This window comes from Salvelinus sp. IW2-2015, linkage group LG23 (assembly GCF_002910315.2).
Source record: "Salvelinus sp. IW2-2015 linkage group LG23, ASM291031v2, whole genome shotgun sequence".
NCBI lineage: Eukaryota > Metazoa > Chordata > Actinopteri > Salmoniformes > Salmonidae > Salvelinus > Salvelinus sp. IW2-2015.
The window spans coordinates 12,636,888-12,662,637 of record NC_036863.1 but is presented as its reverse complement, the minus strand read 5'-3'; the positions used below and the strand labels follow the sequence as shown (position 1 = coordinate 12,662,637).

General features: G+C 42.6%; 2 protein-coding genes across 2 annotated transcripts; both read right to left on the bottom strand.

Moving 5' to 3' along the window:
* Positions 1–9,669: 9,669 nt before the first annotated feature.
* On the bottom strand, positions 9,670–14,285 carry LOC111950922 (protein phosphatase 1 regulatory subunit 14A). The gene is made up of 4 exons (XM_023968861.2): positions 14,010–14,285; positions 11,481–11,561; positions 11,325–11,357; positions 9,670–10,517 (listed from the first exon to the last, which is right to left on the bottom strand). Exons 1-4 carry the CDS (start codon positions 14,205–14,207, stop codon positions 10,341–10,343), a joined length of 489 nt encoding a protein of 162 aa, XP_023824629.1. The 5' UTR covers positions 14,208–14,285; the 3' UTR covers positions 9,670–10,340.
* A 4,993-nt stretch (positions 14,286–19,278) lies between these two features.
* On the bottom strand, positions 19,279–25,532 carry dlb (deltaB). Its single transcript, XM_023968799.2, has 7 exons — positions 25,283–25,532; positions 24,955–25,194; positions 24,794–24,851; positions 24,424–24,681; positions 22,843–23,204; positions 22,275–22,491; positions 19,279–20,712 (listed from the first exon to the last, which is right to left on the bottom strand). Exons 1-7 carry the CDS (start codon positions 25,331–25,333, stop codon positions 19,991–19,993), a joined length of 1,908 nt encoding a protein of 635 aa, XP_023824567.1. The 5' UTR covers positions 25,334–25,532; the 3' UTR covers positions 19,279–19,990.
* Between the last annotated feature and the right edge of the window lie 218 nt (positions 25,533–25,750).

The window sequence follows — 25,750 nt, the reverse complement described above, 5'->3', positions numbered from 1 at the left end:
CTTGCTCAGGAATGGCAGCAGGCAGGTGTGAGTGCATCTGCACACCAGTGAGGCGAAGACTTTTGGAGGATGGCCTGGTGTCAAGAAGGGCAGCAAAGAAGCCACTTCTCTCCAGGAAAAACATCAGGGACAGACTGATATTCTGCAAAAGTTACAGGGATTGGACTGCTGAGGACTGGGGTAAAGTCATTTTCTCTGATGAATCCCCTTTCTGATTGTTTGGGGCATCCGGAAAAAAGATTGTCCGGAGAAGACAAGGTGAGCGCTAGCATCAGTCCTGTGTCATGCCACAGTAAAGCATCCTGAGACCATTCATGTGTGGGGTTGCTTCTCAGCCAAGGGAGTGGACTTACTCACAATTTGCCTAAGAACACAGCCATGAAAAAAGAATGGTTCCAACACATCCTCCGAGAGCAACTTCTCCCAACCATACAGGAACAGTTTGGTGATGAACAATGCCTTTTCCAGCATGATGAAGCACCTTGCCATGAGGCAAAAGTGATAACTAAGTGGCTCGGGGAACAAAACATTGATATTTTGGGTCCATGGCCAGGAAACTCCCCAGACTTAATCCCATTGAGAACTTGTGGTCAATCCTCAAGAGGCGGGTAGACAAACAAAACCCACAAATTCTGACAACTCCAGGCATTGATATGCAAGAATGGGCTGCCATCAGTCAGGATGTGGCCCAGAAGTGAATTGACAGCATGCCAGGGCGGATTGCAGAGGTCTTAAAAAAGAAGGGTCAACACTGCAAATATTGACTCTTTGCATCAACTTCATGTAATTGTCAATAACAGCCTTTGACACTTATGAAATGCTTGTAATTATACTTCAGTATTCCATAGTAACATCTGACAAAAATATCTAAAGACACTGAAGCAGGAAACTTTGTGGAAATTAATATTTGTGTCATTCTCAAAACTTTTGGCCACAACTGTATGACAGAACTCTGCAGGCTATCTCTGCAGTAGATTGCAACTCCGCCCCCTTTGGCAGTTGGCTAAAATACATACAGATCTCCAGGCCCGTATTCATAAACTGTCCAAGAGTAGGAGTGTTGATCTAGGATCAGGTCCCTCTGTCAATGTAATCTTATTCATTATGATCTAAAAGGCTAAACTGATCCAAGATCAGCACTACTACTCTGAGATGCTTTATGAATACTAGGACCAGGCTAGGCATGATGTTCCTTTAAAACCTTGTCTAAGCAGTCTATCTACAGTACCTTTGTGAATAACAACGACAACACAGGTCCTATAGCGATTTACATATTTTATTTACTTCTATTTTTTATATATTTTAAAATCACTCAAAAATCAAGTTGGCAGTGCAAACCAAGAGGACAAACAGTTAAACACTAAATACATTAATGAAGGTATTTGATGACAATTCATCTCACTGTAGTTGACGTATGTGTATATTCACTGCATAATATTTAGGCAAAAAACGAGGAACAGGTAAACAAACTCAAAACTGTTATAATTATAGTAGCTAGGTTACAGGAATAATCAGTGTTACTCTGAGAGGGATACCTCAGAGACAGAGCTGGATTAAGAAATCTTCGGCCCCGGGGGAGGTAGCTAGTATGTACATATCTGTAGGGGTAAAGTGACTAGGCAACAAGATAGATAATAGACAGTAGCAGCAACATTTGTGGTGTGTGTTTGTGTGTGTCTCATCAGTATGAGTGTGTGTTCATGTTATGTGTGTGTGGGCATATGTAGTGTGTGTTGGGGTGTTAGTGTAAGTATGTATGAGTACAGGAGGGGACAAAGCACACACCCCTGAGGGGCCCCTTTGTTTATGGTCAGCATGGCAGATGTGTTGTTGCCAACCCGCACCGGCTGGGTGTGGCACATCAGGATGTCCAGAATCCAGTTGCAGAGACATTACATGAATAAAATATTGTTTAATACCACACAAATGACCAAAATGAGTGGTTACTCTGACACTGACAAACTGAGATCAATAAAAATGATCTGGTCTTGAATTCAAACAATAGCCTAGGCCAATGAAGCGACACACAGATTGTAAAATATTAGGAGGATATATAGTGCCTTCGAAAAGTATTCAGACCTTTTTTCACATTTTGTTACATTACAGCCTTATTCTAAAATTGATTAAATGTTTTTTTCTCCCTCAGCAATGTACACACAATACCCCATAATGACAAAGCGAAAACATATTTTTAGAAATGTTTGCAATGTATAAAAAACAGAAATACCTTATTTACACAAGTATTAAGACAGTTTGCTATGAGACTACAAATTGAGCTCAGGTGCATCCTGTTTCCATTGATCATCCTTGAGACGTTTCTACAACTTGATTGGAGTCCACCTGTGGTAAATTCAATTGATTGGACATGATTTGGAAAAGGCAAACACCTGTCAATATAAGGTCCCATTGTTGACAGTGCATGTCAGAGCAAAAACCAAGCCATGAGGTCAAAGGAATTGTCCGTAGAGCTCAGAGACTGGATTGTGTTGAGGCACAGATCTGGGGAAGGGTACCAAAAAAGGTCTGCAGCATTGAAGATCCCCAAGAACACAGTGGCCTCAATCATTCTTAAATGGAAGAAGTTTAGAACCACCAAGACTCTTCCTAGAGCTCGCTGCCTGGCAAAACTGAAAAATAGGGGGAGAAGGGCCTTGGTCAAGGAGGTGACCAAGAACCCGATGGTCACTCTTGAGAGAGCTCTAGAGTTACTCTGTGGAAATGGTAGAACCTTCCAGAAGGACAACCATCTCTGCAGCACTCCACCAATCAGGCCTTTATGGTAGAGTGGCCAGACGGAAGCCACTCCTCAGTAAAAGGCACATGACAGCCCGCTTGGAGTTTATCAAAAGGCACCTAAAGACTCTCAGACCATGAGAAACAAGATTCTCTGGTCTGATGAAACCAAGAGTGAACTCTTTGGCCTGAATGCCAAGCGGCATGTCTAGAGAAAACCTGGCACCATCCCTACAGTGAAGCATGGTGGTGGCAGCATCATGCTGTGGGGATGTTTTTCAGTGGCAGGGACTGGGATACTAGTCAGGATCAAGGCAAAGATGAACGGAGCAAAGTACAGAGATCCTTGATGAAAACCTGCTCCAGAGCGAAGGTTCACCTTCCAACAGGACAATGACCCTAAGCACACAGCCAAGGCTCTGAATGTCCTTGAGCGGCCCAATCATAGCCCGGTCTTGAACCCGATCGAACATCTCTGGAAAAACCTGAAAATAGCTGTGCAGCAACGCTCCCCATCCAACCTCACAGAGCATGAGAGGAATGGGATAAACTCCCCAAATACAGGTGTACCAACTTTGTAGCGTCATACCCAAGAATACTCAAGGCTGTTATTGCTGCCAAAGGTGCTTCAACAAAGTACTGAGTAAAGGGTCTGAATACTTATGTAAATGTAATTTCTATTTTTTATGAATACATTTTCAAAACATTCTACACCTGCTTTTGCTTTGTCATTATGGGGTATTGTGTGTAGATTGAGGGAAAACAACAATTTTATCAATTTTAGAATAAGGCTGTAACGTAACACAATGTGTAAAGAGTCAAGGGGTCTGAATACTTTCCAAATGCACTGTGTGTATATATATATATATATATATGGACACAGTACAAGTCAAAAGTTTGGACACACCTGCTCATTCTTTATTTTTACTATTTTCTACATTGTAGAATAATAGTGAAGACATCAAAACTATGAAATAACACATACGGAATCATTTAGTAACCAAAAAAAGTGTTAAACAAATCAAAATATATTCTTAAAAGTAGCCACCCTTTGCCTTGACAGCTTTGCACACTCTTGGCATTCTCTCAACCAGCTTCATGAGGTAGTCACCTGGAATCCCTTTCAATTAAGGTGTGCCTCGTTAAAAGTTAATTTGTGGAATTTCTTTCCTTCTTAATGCGTTTGAGCCAATCAGTTGTGTTGTGACAAGGTAGGGGTGGTATACAGAAGATGTCTATTTGGTAAATGACCAAGTCCATATTATGTCAAGAACAGCTCAAATAAGCAAAGAGAAACGACAGTCCATCATTACTTTAAAACACCTCTACAGGATCGCTCCCCCCCCCCACCCCGCGGTTGAGATAATGTAGGCTAATGTGATTAGCATGAGGTTGTAAGCAATAAGAACATTTCCCAGGACATAGACATATCTGATATGGGCAGAAAGCTTAAATTCTTGTTAATCTAACTGCACTGTCTAATTTACAGTAGCTATTTCAGTGACGGAATACCATGCTATTGTTTGAGGAGAGTGCACAGTTATGAACATAAATGTATTAATAAAACAATTAGGCACATTTGGGCAGTCTTGATACATTTTGAACAGAAATTCAATGGTTCATTGAATCAAACTTTGCACATACACTGCTGCCATCTAGTGGCCAAAATCAAAATGGCACCTAACCTGGAATAGTACATCATGGCCTTTCTCTTGCATTTCAAAGATTATGAGAAAAAAAAACACAATAAAGCATGTTTTTTCCTTTGTATTATCTTTTACCAGATCTAATGTGTTATATCCTCCTACATTAATTTCACATTTCCACAAACTTCAAAGTGTTTCCATTCAAATGGTATCAAGAATATGCATATCCTTGCTTCAGGTCCTGAGCTACAGGCAGTGACATTTGAGTGTGTCATTTTAGATGAAAATTTTTAAAAAAGGGTCCGATCCTTAAGAGGTACTTTAAGACATGAAGGTCAGTCAATACGGAAAACTTCAAGAACTTTGAACTTTTCTTCAAGCGCTATGATGAAACTGGCTCTCATTTAGACCGCCACATTAAAGGAATAACCAGAGTTACCTCTGCTGCAGAGGTTCATTAGAGTTACAAGTCTCAGAAATTGCAGACCGAATAAAAGCTTCAGAGTAACAAACACATCACAACATCAACTGTTCAGAGGAGACGGCATGAAATCATGGTCGAATTTCTGCAAAGAAACTACTACTAAATGACAACAATAAGAAGAAGAGACTAGCTTCGGCCAAGAAACACCAGCAATGGACATTAGACCGATGGAAATCTGTCCTTTTGTCTGAAGAGGGCAAATGTGAGATTTCTGGTTCCAACCGCCGTGTCTTTGTGAGACGCAGAATAGGTGGCTACCACAGAATTCTGCAGCGATACGCCATCCCATCTGGTTTGCACTTAGTGGGACTATCAATTGTTTTTCAACAGGACAATGACCCAAAACACACCTCCAGGCTGTGTAAGGGGTATTTGACCAAGGAGAGTGATTGAGTGCTGCATCGAATTACCTGGTCTCCACAATCACCCAACCTCAACCCAATTGAGATGGTATAGGATGAGTTGGACCACAGAGTGAAGGAAAAGCAGCCAACAAGTGCTCAGCATACGTGGAAACTCTTTCTCAAGACTGTTGGAAAAGCATTCCAGGTGAAGCTGGTTGAGAGAATGCCAAGTGTCCAAAGCTGTCATCATGGCAAAGGGTGGCTACTTAGAAGAAACTTAAATATATTTTGATTTGTTAAACACTTGTTTGACTACTACACAATTCCATGTGTTATTTCATAGTTTTGATGTCTTCACTATTATTCTACAATGTAGAAAATAGTCAAAATAAATATTAAACCCCTTGAATGAGTAGGTGTGTCCAAACTTTTGACTGGTACTGTGTATGTATATATAAAAACAAATATATTAATATTAGTTTTTAATAGGCTACAGTAGGCCAGTGGCGGAAAAAGTACCCAATTGTAATACTTGAGTAACAGTAAAGATACCTTAACAGAAAATGACTCAAGTAAAAGTGAAAGTCAGTAATACTACTTGAGTAAAAGTTAAAGTATTTGGTTTTAAATATATTTATGTATCAAAAGTAAATGTAATTGCTCAAATATACTTCAGTATCAAAAGTATATAAAGCAAACCAGATGGCATACTTTTCTTGTTTTTATACATTTATGGATAGCCTGGGGCACACTCAGACATAATTTATAAACAAAGCATGTTTGTTTAGTGAGTCTTCCAGATCAGAGGCAGACCAGGGACAAGTGCGTGAATAGAACCATTTTCCTGTCTAGCTAAGCATTCAAAATGTAACGAGTACTTTTAGGTGTCAGGGGAAATGTATGGAGTAAAAAGTACATAATTTTCTTTAGGAATGTAGTAAAGTAAAAGTAAAAGCAGTAAAAAAATATAAATAGTAAAGTACAGATACCCCCAAAAAGACTTAAGTACTTTACACCACTGCAGTCGGCTACTAAACAAACTTTCCAGTGGTAAACTGACTCACCCAATCACTCCATAGGCTACTCACCGGTGATGGCCGATGCACTCATAGGAGGCAATATCTCAAGATGAGCTACTTCGAAAAACAGTGCTGCTGTTCTCTCAAAAAGGGAGTTTAGGGGGAAAAAAGTATATTGGTTCCACAGACAGATGTGTTTTCTTTTCAGCAGTCGTTATTTGCTTTCCAAACTATTGTATTTTGAAAAGGTGCATTGAAGCTGTTCTGGCAGCTCGTGGTGGCCCAACAACCTATTAAGACGCTTTATGTTGGCATTTCCTTTTATTCTGGCAGTTACCTATATGTGCTTGTGATATAACTGTTGTTATTTTTTTTAAAGAAACTATTGATCCTTTGTGGCAAAATTATGCTCTTTGGTGTATTTTGAACATTGAGAGCAGCCTCCTGTGGTAAAAAAATTAAGCGGATGAATGTTTTTCTCTGCCTCTCTGGCCCCCTAAGGGCTTGGTGGGCCATTAAGCCAGGCCTTCTCAGAGATACAGTTGAAGTCGGAAGTTTACGTACACCTTAGCCAAATACATTTAAACTCAGTTTTTCACAATTCCTGACATTTAATCCTAGTAAAAAGTCCCTGTCTTAGGTCAGTTAGGATCACCACTTTATTTTAAGAATGTGAAATGTCAGAATAATAGTGGAGAGAATGATTTATTTCAGCTTTCATCACATTCCCAGTGGGTCAGAAGTTACATACACTCAATTAGTATTTGGTAGCATTGCCTTTAAATTGTCTAACTTGGTTCAAACGTTTCGGGTAGCCTTTCACAAGCTTCCCACAAAAAGTTGGGTGAATTTTGGCCCATTCCTAGTGACAGAGCTTGTGTAACGGAGTCAGATTTGTAGGCCTCCATGCTCGCACACGCTTTTTCAGTTCTGCCCACATATTTTCTATGGGATTGAGGTCAGGGATTTGTGATGGCCACTCCAATACCTTGACTTTGTTGTCCTTAAGCCATTTTGCCACAAATTTGGAAGTATGCTTGGGGGTCTTTGTCCATTTGGAAGACCCATTTGCGACCAAGATTTAACTTCCTGACTGATGTCTTGAGATTTTGCTTCAATATATCCACATAATTTTACTTCCTCATGATGCCATCTATTTTGTGAAGTGCCCCTGCAGCAAAGCACCCCCACAACATGCTACTGCCACCCCCGTGCTTCACGGTTGGGATGGTGTTCTTTGGCTTGCAAACCTCCCCCTTTTTCCTCCAAACATAACAATGGTCATTATAGTCAAACAGTTCTATTTTTGTTTCATCAGACCATCAGGACATTTCTCCAAAAAGTACGATCTTTGTCTCCATGTGCAGATGCAAACCGTAGTCTGCCTTTTTTTATGGCGGTTTTGGAGCAGTGGTTTCTTCCTTGCTGAGCAGCCTTTCAGGTTATGTCGATATAGGACTCATTTTACTGTGGATATAGATACGTTTGTACCTGTTTCCTCCTTCACAATGTCCTTTGCTGTTGTTCTGGGATTGATTTGCACTTTTCACACCAAAATACGTTCATCTCTAGGAGACAGAACATGTCTCCTTCCTGAGCGGTATGTTGGCTGCGTGGTCCCATGGTGTTTATACTTGCGTACTATTATTTGTACAAATTAACATGGTATCTTCAGGTGTCTGGAAATTGCTCCCAAAGATGAACCAGACTTGTAGAGGTCTACAATTTTTTTTCTGAGGTCTTGGCTGATTTCTTTTGATTTTCCCATGATGTCAAGCAAAGAGGCACTGATTTTGAAGGTAGACCTTGAAATACATCCACAGGTACACCTCCAATTGACTCAAATGATGTCAATTAGCCTATCAGAAGCTTCTCAAGCCATGACATCATTTTCTGGAATTTACCAAGCTGTTTAAAAGCCATAGTCAACTTAGTGTATGTAAACTTCTGACCCACTGGAATTGTGATACAGTGAATTATAAGTGAAATAATCTGTCTGTAAACAGTTGTTGGAAAAATTACTTGTGTCATGCACAAAGTAGATGTCCTAACCGTCTTGCCAAAACTATAGTTTGTTTTAACAAGAAATTTGTGGAGTGGTTGAAAACGAGTTTTAATGACTCCAACCTAAGTGTATATAAACTTCCGACTTCAACTGTATATATACACACACATACGTACAAACATACGTCAACCACGTACACACATACGTGGTTGAAAAACAAGTTTTAATGACTCCAACCTAAATGTATGTAAACTTCCGACTTCAACTGAACATCAAATCCCATCCTCATTTCTTGTCCTGACAACAACAAATAATAATGAAGTACTCAAGAATCGCTTTACTTGGTGGATGCAACTCGGACATACATTACTCAAAAGTGACCTGATCGATATCCCACTGGGCACAAACTGCTTAAATCAACATTGTTTCAATGTAATTTGTCAACGTATTGTGAAGTGGAATCTATGTGGAAAAAACATAGCATTTCTTTCGAGGGTAACATTTCAACCACAGGATTTCAACATAGAGAAACCTTGAATAAAATATGTTGAATTTGAACCTTTGAAACAACAACAGATCTTCAATGTAATATCCACTATAAGAAAAAAACTAATCGGCTGGACAGCACCTCCTACAGTACTAGAGTTGATCAGTCTACAGCTTTTATGTTTTTTATTCTAGATATCATTTTCTTTGGAAAAATGCACCAAAAATGTCTTTAATATTTTACAAATAGAAAGATGAAAAAGTTATTTATCTACTCTGGACAAGTCCAGTCCTGGAATGTCTTAAAGTGATACTTTGGGATTTTGGCAATGAGGCCCTTATCTACAGTACTTCCCCAGAGTCAGATGAACTCGTGGATATCATGAAGGAAGTTCCTAACTACCTTCAAACTGCCCGCAGAGACATAAAAATGGTATCCACAAGTTCATCTGTCTCTGGGAAAGTACTGTAGATAAAAGGGCCTCATTGCCTAAATAAAGTCTCTCTTTAACAAAATGAAAAATAAATATTTAGGCCTACTTCATCCGGTGTGCAGAAAAATGGATTTGCGCGACATGCAAGTATGTCATATTTAATGCGATATTGCCTCATTTGCACATTTTAATAAAATATTTCAGAAACATTATATTGTGTGTACATTCAACTGGTAAAAGTTGATTGTAATATGATTAAGTGGGGAAAACTACCCTATGAGGGTGTGGTGCCTGGCCTTAATAGATTCACTGTTGCTATTGAAGTCATTCCAAAGGGTGGTTCAACAGAGCAAACGAAATGTAACCATACTTTATCAATCATATATCATCAATGAGGCTATTTAGGCCTGTATAGCATTTGGGAAGTGATCAAGAGCTATTATTTAAATTCAGCCCAGGATTCAACTAAAAATAGACAATCTTCACAATTACTATAATAATCTGCACAGAATCTCAAATGGCATTTATCACTTGCAACGTGTACTTTAATGTAATCAACTGGAAATCAGGTAATTTGGTTGAGCTATTAGATGAAGCACAATGATAACACATTAAGTTGTTTTATAAATAAACTATTTTAGCTTTGTTGTGCTTTTAAATGGTTAAAAAGGAAGTGATAACACATTTAGGTGACAAATAAACTAAAATAAATACATTTGGTTGTGCTTTTAGATGGGAATTCAAACTTTTGGCTGTCTTTTTCAAAATAGTTTGAAAGCTCATTGATCAACATATCTAGCAAATACCCAATTCTCCATGTTGAAATGACGAAGTGTGCCCAGTGGGATGTGATCCAAAGTGCTGTGACAACATGGCAACAGATGTTGTTCATGTGGCATGTTAAGATCAGTGTGTGAATAGAGTCCGAGGGTGGTCCGAGGGTGTGTGTGTTGGGGGAGGGGGGAATGGATGAAATGGGGTTGCTGGGAAACAAAATTCCAGAAACGTTCCCCAAATTCCCAGGTTTTTCAGCAATCCCGATTGGAAGATTCCCGGGAACAGTTGGAGGATTTCCTCCCTGCTTATTCCCTCCTGATTCCAGAAATATTCCAACAGGAATTGATGGAAAACCAGTTAATTTAGGGAAAGAATTTTACGCCCCTAGTCAGAGGTCAGCTGTGTGGTGAGGTCAGAGGGTCTGGTGGGTGTGGGTGTGGGTGCGGGGGCAGTGGGGGTCGTTGAAGTGGTACGGCTCATGGCGGTGCTGGGGGTGGTTGCAAAGGGAGGGGTGTTCGATGCCCTCTGTAGCCAGCTCCTCTTGCTTGTGAAGGCCTTCCAGCTTGACCAACAGCTCGCCGATGAAGGTCTGGCAGGGAGGGACACACAGTAGCATCATATAGCTAATGTTTTGTATTTTTCCCCTTCACATTAGATACTACATAGACAGAAATAAGAGGGGGAGACTGAAAATGGAGGACTCTGAAGCCTCAACCCCAGTCGCTCTAGGTTTGGTCTCTAGAACACCTGGATTTAAGCCCAGTCCTAGACTAAAAAGCATGTTCATTGGGACATTTCGGCTTAATCCGTGTCCAGGAAACCAGCACTTAGTGTTCTTCAATCTTTTGTGATATTGATTTGAAACCAACATGTGTCCAACATGTGTGTGTATGTGTTTCTCAGTGGAGGCTGGTGGGAGGAGTTATAGGAGGATAGGCTCATTGTAATGGCATAAAGGAACAGAGTCAATCATGTGGTTTCCATATGTGTGATGTGTTTAATAGCATTCCCTCAATTCCATTCCAGGCATTACAATGAGCCCGTCCTCCTATAGCTCCTCCCACTAGCCTCCTCGTTCGTTCGTTTGTCCGTCCGTCCGTCTGTCCGTCTGTCTGTGTGTCTGTCTAAGCAAGCCACTGTGGGCCCTGTCCTTTGTCAAAAGAGGTCCTGCAGCAGGGAACAGAGGGAAAGAGAAGAGAAAGGAGAGGGAGGAGAGAAGAGCGAGAGAAGGCCAGGACAGACGGCCATTGTAGGGCATGTGGCGTGACAATGGAAGGTGTCAGACACCGCTGCCTCCTATTGGAGGCCAATACAGTGTGTGTGTGTGTGTGTGTACAGCGACTAAATAAAAATGTATGACTTAATATGGATCATTATAAATTATGGTAAAACATACCTCAGTGTTGATGCTGCATGTCTGAAGGATCTCCTGATGATGAACAGAGTTTAGAGAAGAGAAATCATTGTATCAAAATTCCAGTAGTTAAATTCTCTGGCAAAGTCAGGTTGGTCTGAGTACATGTTCAGAACAACTTGGGTGGGCGAGGCCTACCTGTAACTTTTTCACTCGCTCCCCATTGCTAGGCAGATCTATCAGGTCATCAATGTTTACCTCGTCTGGCACGTCTTCCTCCTGAAAAACACAAACACATTAAAAACACACACGTATACTGTATATTATTAGAGTGGAAAAGCTTGTGCAAATCTCAATAAATGACTTATACAAAAGTTTGAGTTATGTCTGTACATATTAAGTTGAGCTTTGAGTCCTAATACATGTCATTTCCAAATGGAACAGTTGACAGGATTCATTCAGAGGGCTTATGGTTGGATAATAACAACACTGGCCATGTATTCAACTGGATCAGTTGCCTGGCAAGTCAGAACCGAGCTCCAGACCAGTAGAAGATCAGCCTCCTCCTCTCTCTGTCGTCTGAAGAATCACACTGCCTGCCTGGCACACATTCAACTTCTGGTGGGTTGGATTTTGAAGACAGTTCCTAAAATGATCGGACTGGTTCCCCTGTCGTTGGTGACGGTTATTGATCTTCTGATCAAATGCTCAGCTGAGATCCGCCACAGGTGGCACAGGCCACCATGGTGCATTTGTCGCCCTATAGGGTTGAGTCTCCTGCTTTACACTGGTACTGTACTACAGTATATCAATGCAGTATTGTTACAAAGGTGTATCCAAAATGGCACTCTTTTCCCTACATAGTGCAATACTTTTGACCATAGGGCTAGGGTGTCATTTCAGATGCAGACAAGAATTGGAAGCAGTATGTGTTCCCAAAGATCCCAGGAGAGCAGAACATCTAGCTAGTGATGTCACATGGACAGCTGCAGTATGTTTACCCCCCTCAGGGAGTATTAACCCCATCACCCATTAGCCCCACCCTTGGCCCTGGAGTACTCTCCCTTCTCTGCACACGTCACCCATTAACCCCACCCTTGGCCCTGGAGTACTCTCCCTTCTCTGCACACGTCACCCATTATCCCCACCCTTGGCCCTGGAGTACTCTCCCTTCTCTGCACACGTCACCCCATTAGCCCCACCCTTGGCCCTGGAGTACTCTCCCTTCTCTGCACACGTCACCCATTAGCCCCACCCTGGGCCCTGGAGTACTCTCCCTTCTCTGCACACGTCACCCATTAGCCACACCCTGGGCCCTGGAGTACTCTCCCTTCTCTGCACATCTTCCTTCCTGTTTCTCATCCTTCATTCTTGTTCCATTCCCTTTTTCCAAGTGGCCATGTAAGGCAGTGAGTTAGTATTCCCCAGCCACCATGTCTCTGTCAGGAGGTTGCTGCAGTGGCTGAAGACTTAGGCTACATCCGGAATGGCACGTTATTCCCTAGTGCACTACCCATAGAGCCCTGGTCAAAAGTAGTGCACTATATAGGGAATAGGGTGTCATTTCGGATGGAGCCTAAGTCCACAGTGTACCTCACACGTTCTCCAGTCCTTTAACGGACACTGTGCACTCTCATAACATCCATATTGTATACACCTTTTATATAAATCTCATCGCACACTGTCTGTTTAGTCCTGTTAAGGAGGACTACGCAGAAGAGTTGGTTTAGAAATCCCTCTGTAATTTCGACAGAGTGCAAGTTATTGTGTTGATATACACTACAGTATTTATTCTACATTGTTTGTGTCTCACAGGTGTTCATCTGTAATGTTAAGATCCATGTATCATGTACAGTGTCTTAACAGGCCTTTTCTACATGAATATCCAACTCAAAGCTTAAGCCTCTTTTTTTCTTTTTTTACATAAAGTTAAGCCTTTCCCCAATTCTATTGATTCAGGCAAAGGTTAAAGAGCAAAGTTCTCATTCTTAAAGGAAGGGAAACTTTCAGATAGTATTGCCTGATTAAAAAGTTAAGAACTTGCCATATACCTAAAATCTCTTTACTATCTGAAGCCTATTGCCTGAGCACATGCACAACACTTTAGCCTTGTTTACACTTTGCGCTAACATGCGAGTTTCATGATCTGATCGATATGATCCACACACATTGTATTAAAAAGTCTCTTTTACCCATCCACATTGTGTCCAGATTAGCTAGTGTCTCCCTGTATGCAATTTATTTAACAGATATTCCTTCAAAATAATATGAATTTATTTATTTTAGGACAATTACTGATGCCATAATTGAATGGTGCTACCTGGGGCCGTTATGAGTATGATTAAATGGTTTGACCATCCAGATCTGTTTGATATCCAGACAATGTGTGCCTGACTACCTCCGGATGTGTTCAGGAAGATCTAATAATACTAATAATTCATTATTAAAAACGTTTATAGCGCATTTCATTAGACATAATCTCAAAGCACTTGTTAAGCAAAATAAAAATGTATTTAAAGATAAATTGAGGCTACAACAATAGATAGATCAGCTAGATCAAGTATGTTTGAGTGCTTCTTGAGTGTATTCTTCAGTATATTTTAATTGTCTAGACCGGTTTAATAAAAATGTGGGCACAATCGGAATACGGAAAAATACAGGACACAGGTATAAACGGGGCTTTTGTGTGGCCCTCGTTATGGTCCAAGAGGATACGACGGCACTTACCTTGCCCAAGTACAGCTCGTTCAAACAGTCATCTATCCATTTCTCCACGTCTAGTCGTCTCTGCAGCTCTTTTCTGTTGTATTTCACAGTAACTCGAGCTTGTCTCTTCTGAAGGTTGCCTCCGTGTTCCGGAGACGTTCCCAAATCTGACGAGTGGACTTTATCTGTGTGCGTCCTTCCGACCCTGTTGGCAGCCATGTCTGGTCTGACTGGTTCACAAGCTAAATGGAGTCCGACTCACTATGTCAATCCCAGCTCGCTCAGAGCGCCCTCCGTTGTCACGTGTTGCTGACTAAACTCGGAGGGTGACTTCCAGAGATCGACTTCCCACCCAACACATGACAATATGTGATTGTCTGTAAACAATCCAATGAGGTGCAGACGTTTGTATGCGATGGGACAAGACTGTAACAACCAATTGGATATCACGAAATTGGGGAGAAAAGGGGGTAAAAAGTACCCCAAAAATTATTTGTTAAATGATGTATTATTGGGTCTGGGGCCTTCTTTCAGGAAGCAGAGCAACTTGAGCACATGGTAAGAGCATGGTGTGAGCTTAGGGTGAGATACATGTCATTATTTTGCATGTTTAAATATATAACTTTTTATATATACTACATGACCAAAAGTATGTTGGATGCCTGCTCATTGAACATCTCATTCCAAAATCATGGGCATTAATATGGAGTTGGTCCCCCCTTTTGCTGCTATCACAGCCCCCACTCTTCTGGGAAGGCTTTCCACTTATGGAACGCAGTTTGGGTCTTTGCGTGTCAAAAAGATACACGTCAAATAACACTATTTGACACGTCAAATAAGCTTCTTTACCAATCAGTACCTGAATATGACTCCACGTCACACAATAATTTAACACGTTCATTAATTTTGTACGTAGTTATTACACATTGATTACACTCTGACTCGTATTTCATATGTCACAACGATTCACCGATACGTATGCTAGTGGAGGAATTCGATGGTCGTGGTGTCCTCAAACCCAAGGGGTGGCACCATCGTTGCCACAGTAGCAAACTCCAACACCATCGCCACTGTTAGAGGACATTCTCCATCTGAGGAGTACACAGTAAAACATTTAAAATACATATTTAAATCACAAAATGAAATAATATGCAGTTACTGATAAACTTGAACATTTACTATTTTACCTTGCACCTCAGCCAGCCAGTTGAACCAGTTAATGGTTCAGTTAAAAAAAATTGGAGTCTTTTAATACTAAAATCAGTTCTTTAAAATCTATTTTCAAATGTTCCGAGCTAGCCCTTCTGATGTCGTTTGACCCCAAATGGACTACGACAGTGTCAGCTCCCGGCATCTGTGGTAGAACACTCGGAAGCAGCCTTGTTATGTCCTGAACTCTTACTCCTGGGTAGCACAGGGTTTTTGCCTTGGGGACCGAGATGTTTCTCACCATAGAGCTGCCTATAATGACAGCTGGTGATGTTGAATGGGCCGGTCTCTCACGGTCTGGTGAGGCTGGGAGCTCCGAGGATCTGAACCCGAGGTAGCAGCCACTGGAGAGGGAGACAGAGCCAAGGACGAAGACGCAGGTACCTCCGGATCCGATCTTGATTGGGAAGCCACAAAGGACGAAGGTGCCGGAACCTCTGGATCCAGGGCGGCAAAGCTGTTTCTGGTCTGTGTCAGTTCCGGGCTCAACATCTCCATGGAGACCCCAGGTGCCAGAGGACGACTGCTTTGACTTCCACGGCAGGTGACGTACCTCCATGGCTGGTTGGTTGGGTCGAGATCAGCTCTGTTCTCCAGGGAAGTGGGAGACCCTGTCGGGGATGGAACCCTGCCTAGCACTGGCCAGTCGGCTGTGGAGAGCCGACACGGCGGCGAAACCTCCACCAGACCAGAGCGGCATCCGGCTACTGGGGTGGAAGAAAAAGGAAAAGTAGGTGGGCGTGGGTTCCCCAGTAGCTTATGTAGGTTTGCTACTTGCTTGCTAAGAGTAGCTACTTCGCTCCTGTAGTCCTCCGCCTAGCAAGCAGTTGCTACATTGAAAGTCAACGTGGTCCACATTGTCCCAGAACAAAGCAAAGTAAACACAGCTCCTGCAACGCTGGAAACATTCAATAGCGGCCTCCATTTGAGACTAGGCTAGCTGGGCTTTCGCATCTCTTCCCCTATACGGAATCTGGCAGGATCCCAGGACAGATAGCAGCGCTCACAGCAATTTAGCCCAACAGAGCCGCAGGATTCAAAATAAAATAAAAAGTATATTAAAACACTGTCAGCTTTTAAACCGAGGTCTTTAGTTCAGGTTTCAGCTTTCGACAGGTTTCAGTTTCGGCGTTCAACAGCTTTCAACAACAAACATACGTCGCGCTCTGATTCATCACTCCAGAGAGAGCGTTTCCACTGCTCCAGAGTCCAATGGCGGCGAGCTTTACACCACTGTGTGTGGCTGCTTGGCCATGGAAACCATTTCATAAAGCTCCCGAACAGTTCTTGTGCTGATGTTGCCTCCAGAGGCAGTTTGGAACACGATTTTTATGCGCTTCAGCACTGGGTGGTCCCGTTCTGTGAGCTTGTGTGGCCTACCCCTTCGCGACTGAGCTGTTGTTGCTTCTAGATGTTTCCACTTCACAATAACAGCACTTACAGTTGACCGGGGCAGCTCTAGCAAGGCAGAAATTTAACGAACTGACTTGTTGGAAAGGTGGCATCCTATGATGGTGCCACGTTGAAAGTCACTGAGCTCTTCAGTAAGGCAATTATACTGCCAATGTTTTTTCATGGAGATTGCATGGCTGTGTGTTTGATTTTATACACTTGTCAGCAACGGGTGTGACTGAAATAGCCAAATCCACTAATTTGAAGGGGTGTCCACATACTTTTGTATATATAGTGTATACCAAAAAAATGATATATTTTTGTTGCCTCAGGGCAACGTTGTGCAGTTAGGTTACTTTACAGGGCAATATCATGCTAAATGGAAGACATGTAAAATGATGGCCATGATCAATGTTTTTGCCAACATATCCACTAACATTCTCAGGCAAATGGACACAGGGAGATTCTATGGTTGAAAGTAGCCTAATGTGGCAGTTAGGATCATACCCTCTGATAGTGAGGACAGCAAGGAAGAATGGGGCCACAGATTCAGGTTTGAGAGGCAGTGAAATACTAGTTCATGCCCAATTTGTATTTTCTTATGAAAATAGTGCTCGTTTCTACTATATTGTCTTACGTAAACCCCTATGAAAACAACCATTTTAACTGAATAACATTTAATCCTATATCATATGGCCAACGTGCTGTATGTTGATAATCGATAGGCTAGAAAAGCTGATGATATTATAGTCTTTATTCAACACATTACAAACACAACATTTTTTTGAGAGCAAATGCCAGACTAAACACAAACTTTGGCATGAACATAAAATTACACTGGCTGTTCTTCAGAAACAGCAATACTTATGTCAAGATCTGTGTATCAAAGTTACATGTTCATTGATTTCAGGTCATAAATCAATTTTGTGTTTCTTCCTGGAGTATTCATGGGCTATTTAGAATACACAGCAACACACAAAGATGCAGAACATCCATTACAGGTTGTTCATTTAGGATCACATAAATATATCTCTGGATTTGTGGCAAAAAAGGTGAAGATTTGACAAACATTTTACACATAATAAATAAATAAATAACAAATAAAATGATGGTATACCAACTGATGTACAGTGGGGAGAACAAGTATTTGATACACTGCCGATTTTGCAGGTTTTCCTACTTACAAAGCATGTAGAGGTCTGTAATTTTTCTCATAGGTACACTTCAACTGTAAGAGACGGAATCTAAAACAAAAATCCAGAAAATCACATTGTATGATTTTTAAGTAATTAATTTGCAATTTATTGCATGACATAAGTATTTGATCACCTACCAACCAGTAAGAATTCCGCCTCTCACAGACCTGTTAGTTTTTCTTAAGAAGCCCTCCTTGTTCTTCACTCATTATGTATTAAGTCACCTGTTTGAACTCGTTACCTGTATAAGACAGACACTCGTCCAACACTCAATCAAAAGACTCCAACCTCTCCACAATGGCCAAGACCAGAGAGCTGTGTAAGTACATCAGGGATACAATTGTAGACCCTGCCACAGGCTGGATGGGCTACAGGACAATAGGCAAGCAGCTGTGTGAGAAGGCAACAACTGTTGGCGCAATTATTAGAAAATGGAAGAAGTTCAAGATGACGGTCAATCACCCTCGTTCTGGGCTCATGCAAGATCTCACTCGTGGGGATCAATGATCATGAGGAAGGTGAGGGATCAGCCCGAAACTACACGGCAGGACCTGGTCAATAACTCTGAAGAGAGCTGGGACACAAAGTCTCAAAGAAAACCATTAGTCCACACCATGCCGTCATGGATTAAATCCTGCAGCGCACGCAAGATCCCCTGCTCAAGCCAGCGCATGTCCAGGCCCGTCTGAAGTTTGCCAATGACCATCTGGATGATCCAGAGGAGGAATGGGAGAAGGTCATGTGGTCTGATGAGACAAAAATAGAGCTTTTTGGTCTAAACTCCACTCGCCGTGTTTGGAGGAAAGAAGAAGGATGAGTACAACCCCAAGAACACCATCCCAACCGTGAAGCATGGAGGTGGACATCATTCTTTGGGGATGCTTTTCTGCAAAGGGGACAGGACGACTGCACCGTATTGAGGGGAGGATGGATGGGGCCATGTATCGGCGAGATCTTGGCCAACAACCTCCCTTCCCTCAGTAAGAGCATTGAAGATGGGTCGTGGCTGGTTCTTCAGCATGACAACGACCCGAAACACACAGCCAGGGCAACTAAGGAGTGGCTCCGTAAGAAGCATCTCAAGGTCCTGGAGTGGCCTAGCCAGTCTCCAGACCTGAACCAATAGAAAATCTTTGGAGGGAGCTGAAAGTCCGTATTGCCCAGCGACAGCCCGACACTGAAGGATCTGGAGAAGGTCTGTATGGAGGATGGCCAAAATCCTGCTGCAGTGTGTGCAAACCTGGTCAAGAACTCAGGAAACGTATGATCTCTGTAATTGCACACAAGGTTTCTGTACCAAATATTAAGTTCTGCTTTTCTGTGTATCAAATACTTATGTCATGCATAAAATGCAAATTATTTACTTAAAAATCATACAATGTGATTTTCTGGATTTTTGTTTTAGATTCCGTCTCTCACAGTTGAAGTGTACCTATGATAAAAATTACAGACCTCTACATGCTTTGTAAGTAGGAAAACTTGCAAAATCGGCAGTGTATCAAATACTTGTTCTCCCCACTGTATGTACTACTGTATGTTAGAAGAAATCACAGTACATTTTTCAATGAAAAAAATATATGTTTTATCTTTTGGAATTGCTCAAATTTGAGTTCTGGTGAAATGTGCAAACAAACAAAAACACAGTGAAGTCAATCCAGAAAATATATCCTCTCCTTGAAGGTCATTGATAAGTCTTTATTGTGCGCTGGTCTTCCAAAAACATACAGGTCAGAGAATTAGGTCTTCCTGTATTTGGTTTAAATGGTTCTTCGAGTCATTTGGTGAATATGACTATGTTGAAGCAAGGGCAATGATAGATCAGTGTCAGTGTCCAACGCAAGTGGTCATGTGGTATTGGTAGTCGACTCTTTGGGTTATTTGACGTTGAAGACCTTTCTCTGAGGAGATTTCCTAAAGTTCCTGAACTTCATGAGGTCACTTACTGTTGTTCTTCATGATGAGAGGTTGTTTTCCAACATGTTTTTTTCTTTGTTTGTTTAAATTTGCAACGTAAAAATTATGACAGGAATCCAACCATTCATAGCATTTGTCCTTTTCTTCATTCACTTATCATTTCATAAAAAGAGAAAAAAGAAGTGCTAACGATCCCCTGTTCTTCCTCCCCATTTCTGTCCCGCCCTCCCTTCTCAGGTGCGTGGCTGTCCTGTATCCTCTTTCTGTCCTTCTTGAGTCCAGACCAGTGGCTCATCTTAGCCCAGCCCCACTCTCCCCCCTCCAGAGGTAGTCCTGTCCAGGGGAGAGAGAATGGTGCTCCCCCCCAAGTCCCCGGCCTGTCCTGTCGTCTGGGGGGCTCAGCGATACAAGCGATGCCAAGCTGAGGCGCGGGTCGCTATTGCTGATCTTAAACAGGCCACTGGGCCCCAGGAAAGCCTCTCTCTCGCTGGGGAAATGGTTGATCACCGTCTCCAGGTCGTTAAACACCGCTGTGTCGCTCAGTTGCTTCCTACTACGCAGCCGGTGCCGCCGCAGCACCACGATGCCCGCCGCTAGGCCAAGGGCAAGTAACGCCAGGATGCAAGAGGCGGTGAGGGTGGCGGAGGAAGGCTTATTTGTCAGTCGGGATGCAGGCTGGAAGCTGAGCTGCAGCGTGAACTCACAGCTAGGTCCCATGAAACCTGTCGGACACTGACACACAGGACCCGTGAAGTGGGTGAAGCAGGTGCCGCCATTCTGGCAGGGCTGGGCGCTGGCACCGCGGCCACAGGCGTCCGAACGCACACTGCAGTTCTTGCCGGCGTAGCCCAATGTGCACGAGCATGTGTAGTCGTCCACGCTGTCCTGGCAGGTGCCAGCATTCTGGCAGGGTACTGAGGCACAGTCGTCGATGTTGATCTGGCAGTTGGCACCGGTAAACCCGGAACGGCAGCGGCATAGCACGCTCTGACCCAGGTCTAGACACTCACCACCTATAAGACAACATATGACATGGCTCCACTTAGTACAGTGCAGCCTACCACATTCTGAAGTAGTACAAGAGATATCGCGCTGTTGCCACTTCTTAAGTCTTCATGACTTCTGTCTTTATCAAAATAACATGATTCTGTCAACAGATTGGGATGCGATGACTAACGAGGAACTTTTGTTCCCATGTCACTAATAATTTGGACAAATCACAATTTCGCAGGTGCTCGCATCTTTCAAATTTCAGAAGGGGAGGGAACATTTGGCCCATAGACTTTCCCCGAACATGTAGAGAGCGAGTGGAGCTTATGCTCCTCGCTCTAGTAACACATCTCCCCCCAGAACTTAATCAACCATCTGATGCAATTACACAAGATTTTAGTTCTGTGTTTCCGAGAATAACATTTTATTGACTTTCTCTAGGAAGATGTGCTTAGGTTGTGTGCATTGATATACTTTGAAAACATGTATTCATTCATTGTTCAACCAGCCAAGTCCAGTACTTCATTAGCAAGTACTACCAGCAGGTGCATACTTCAACCAATAGAGGTCATCAGAACCAAGACAAGCTCCTCTCCATCCACTTTCACCTGCTTCCACATTTTTTTGGAGCAGGTGAACTGTTTTAAGTTCCTGAGCCTAATCATCTCGTCCGATCTGACATGGTCAGCCAACACAAATGCCTCTATTTCCTGAGGCGCCTGAGGAAGTTTGGCATGAGCACACGCACTCTAGTCAACTTCTACAGAGTCACGGTAGAGAGCATCCTGGCTGGATCCATCACCGTGTGGTATGGTAAAACCAACACACAATACCACAAAAGGCTTCAGAGGGTAGTGTTCAATGCAGAGAGACTCATTGGCACTACCCTCCCCTCCATCGAGGCCATCTATGCTGACAGATTCCGCACTAGAGCCCAAAAGACAGTATGGTACCCCAGCCACCCAGCCAGTGCACTGTTCTCCCAGCTACCATCTATTCTAGGCGGAGATAGGAGCATCAAGACCTCCACTACCAGGTTCAAGAATAGATTTTATCCCGGTGCAATCCGCCTGTTAAAACAAGGAACCTGCCTGCTGTTTGTATCCTACTTTTGGCACTTGAGCACATATGACTGGACTGTTTATGATCTTACCACGTTTAAAAAATGTGTGACGTTTTGTTTTATGTAAACAAAGTCAGATCCGCTGCGTTGATAGGCAGGTCTGTCTCACCGTCTGTGTTCTGCTGTAGAATTGAATAGAGCGCAATCACCGCTGCTTTGTATCCTTTGTTAGTGGTCAAGAGAGCATTGTCGAAATCAAAACCCAACCCTCAAGTGAGTCATGACGAACTCACTTACAAAACTCTGTTTTAGACAAGACTGACTTTATGAACAAAATTATACTATTTACACTTTGTAGTCAATTTAGACACTGGAATAAATGTTTCTGAATAACATCGATGCCACAGGCTTTTTTTCAGATAAGTTGTTTATTGCCTTCAGTTGCACTTTAATACTTGCAAATGTAAAAAAAAAAAATAATAATAATAATACTTGAACTTGACACACTACAGTCAGACTCACCATTCAGACATGGGCTGTTGCTGCAGCGGTCCAGTTTCTTCTCGCAGTTGGAGCCGGTGTATGTGGGAGGGCAACGGCAGGTATAGCCCCCCGTTAGCGTCTCAATGCAGGTACCCCCGTTGAAGCAAGGCCCGTCGGCACACGTCATGGCAATGATCTCACAATTCTTCCCATAGAAGCCCTGGGGGCAGGTGCACGAGTAGTCGTTCTCCAGGTCCTAAAGAGAGAGAGTATTGTCATTAGAGTATTTTCGAGTACTGTCGAGAGTATTGTTGTTAGAGAGACACCTAGACTGGGCGTTTGGCTTTTTACAATCCATAGATGATCCATGATTACTGATCATGTTTCTGACATTGTCTTATTTTAACATATTTATTACTAGAATGTGTTTGTTACAAGGATACATTTCCATTTTACCCTCAAATGGACAATTAAGTTAAGTAAAAAAATTCAACATGGCATTCCAAGTTAATTAAAATAAAAGTTTGTTTAACACACAATTAAACATTCAATTAAACTAGCCAATATTGAACAACCCCTATTTCCTGCAAGCAGAAATATTACTCACATTGCAGCTGCCTCCGTTCTTGCAGGGGTTGCTGTCACACTCGTTGGTCTCCAGCTCACAGTTGGTGCCGCTGTAGCCCGAGCGGCAGGTACAGGTGTAGCTGCCCTGGCCTGTGTTGGTGCAGGTGGCATCGTTGGCACATGGCCGGTGGTTGGTGCAGTAGTTGAGGTCCTGGTCACAGAAGAGGCCGCCCCAACCCTCCTTGCAGTCACACTGCCATGGCTGGCCGCAGGTGCCATGGAGGCAGCCTGGGTAACGCACACACTCATTGCATGAGGGCCCCTGCCAGCCCATCCTGCACTTGCAGTCCCCAGGGGCCTCACAGTAGCCATGCCTCGCGCTGCAGTCTGCCGAACAGATGGCTGGTGGGAGGAGGGGGGAGAGGGTGTGATTACAATGAATGGGCAGATTGGGCAGGCACGCATGCCCCCCCCAACTCTGTCTGAGCCCCCCCCACTGCCGGCCCTCCCAACTGTTTGTTAAGTATTAAACCAAGCAGCTGGTGAGCACACAACCGCAGGAACAGAAGCCAGTTCTTTATTTTCTCCCTCTGCCTCACGCACACCCGCAACACACAGCATCTCCAACATGTGTCCCTGGCAGTCACGGTTCTTTCTCCCTTTGTTAAAGGGGAACAAAAGGCAGATTGAACTCCACAAGCATTCAAACTCCACAAGCAGTCAGCAGTTAAAACAATAACAAAGCCACTCCCTGCCACTGTTTCACCAAAATGGAGCACTCTCAAATCCATAGACAGAGCTATAAATGCAAGGACTGACCATCCATGGTATTAAAATTATAGGTTACATTTTTTTAGGCTATACAGTGTTTGTTTACATTTACTTTGTTTGCAAACATTGGAGTAAAACAAAGGTGATATTTTGGTTTCTGATGGGACACAATAGTTGATCTAAGCTCATGGGGCATTTATACGTTATATTCTTCAAGAATCAATGGGTACAAAATGGATGTAGTTACTGCAGATTGCCCCTTTAAGACTCCTGCAATTATGCCTGTCTAAAATAATAGAATGGCTGGTTAAAGGATTAAAGTGAAATTCTTTAGGGAGACGTAATCTTAATTTAGAAATAACTTGACACAAACATTTTCATAAAACAAGGGTGAATTAATGTGTTGCACATGCTTCATTGTTGGTGTGATTGTGTAGGCCTGTATGTAATAATTATTGTGATTAGGCCTGTATGTAATAATTATTGTGATTAGGCCTGTATGTAATAGTTATTGTGATTAGGTCTGTATGTAATAATTATTGTGATTAGGCCTGTATGTAATAATTATTGTGATTAGGTCTGTATGTAATAATTATTGTCACCAATCATTCAGGTCTAAATGCTGCCTATATGCTGTCCTTGTGATACCTTTAAAAAGTATTAATTGTGTTTTCACCAAGGAGAATGCCAATTATAACATCAGCCTCATTGATCAATTAATAATTGCGTGCACTGTGCAGTCTATCCACAATAGGCCTATACAGTGCAGTCCGTCCAAACTGGTTGACAACATCTGAGTCTGGACAGTAACGTAGCCTAAAGTCATTGACGTTAACTCGATTGTACTTACGATCAGAACAGTAGTTGCCCTTCCAGCCCTCCAGACAGTGTTTGTTCCCCTCCTCGTCACAGGTGTAGTGGCCCAAAGTGTCGTCGCGGGGTCTGCAGTACTCCGCGCAGCTATCGCCAAAGTAGTACTCGTCACAGAATACGTGGTAGGAGTAGCGCAGCTCGCTCTGCTCTCCGAAGTGGACGTCTTGAGACCAGTCCTCGCCGATGGCCAGTCTTCTTCTGGTTGCCAAGCGGCTGACAAGGTTGTTTTGGTTGTCTGAAATATACAATAACATGTGTATTTTAGTAGCCTATTGACATACTGAATGTTTGAACTTAGGTAGGCTGTTAAGAAAGGCTATAATATGTCTACTGCAACAACACCTTACCTGTGTATTCTGTAGGGGTTTCTGCGTTCCATGCTTCAATTATCAGCGAAAATGTTCCCTGGAATAGAGGTAAATCCTGGGTTAAAGTTTACGCAATAATGATATACAGTAACATCATTTATATTTCCATGTCTAACATTTATGTATAAAGGGTTATTTACCGGCCACTTGAAATGGAACGGTATTCTAATTGGAGCGCTGCTGGAAATCGAGGTCTGATCTGCGCGGATGACGTTGGTGTGTCCCGTTCCAAACGTGCATGGTGGCTCCGCATGGATAACGTCCTCCGAGTGTTTTAGACAAATTCGGAAAAATATGTGGCAGTCTCTATGCCTTCTGCATATGCGGTGGGCAGTGTTGAACGAATGGACTTTCAGCTCGAACACACCAGAGGACGATACCTACCAAGAGAAGAACGAAATCATATTTAAGCTGTGTGTAAAGCAAGGCAATATTGAATGGTGCCTTATTGTTACGTTTCGTACTTACCACTTGCATTACAACCAAAGCCAAGACACATCTAAAAGGTAGTGAGGCCATTTATGGCAGTTGTTTGGTTGGTAGCTATACAACAATCCGCAGGTGTATGCATTCGTTGTGTCCAATAGAAGTGACACGCGCTTATTCCCAAAAAATCAAATAGCTAAAGCTGTAGAAACATATCCTTGCAGTCACACCATAAAATAAGTGTGAAAAGGCATTAAAAAGTCCTCACTCGTTCCTTTTCCCTGGTCTTCACTTGTTTTGGTTCTGGTGCTTAATGAGATTGATTGGGTTTTATACCCCTGATGCGCCCCCTTCACGCGTTAGGAGGCGGGACAGGGAAAGACCCAAGGGACAACCAGTAGATGTGGGATGCGTGTGGATTTGGTGCTAATTAAATTTGTCAGCAAAATTTTTAAAATAGTATGAAACCTGCATCTAAAACGGCATGTTTAAACCTACATATTTAATTAT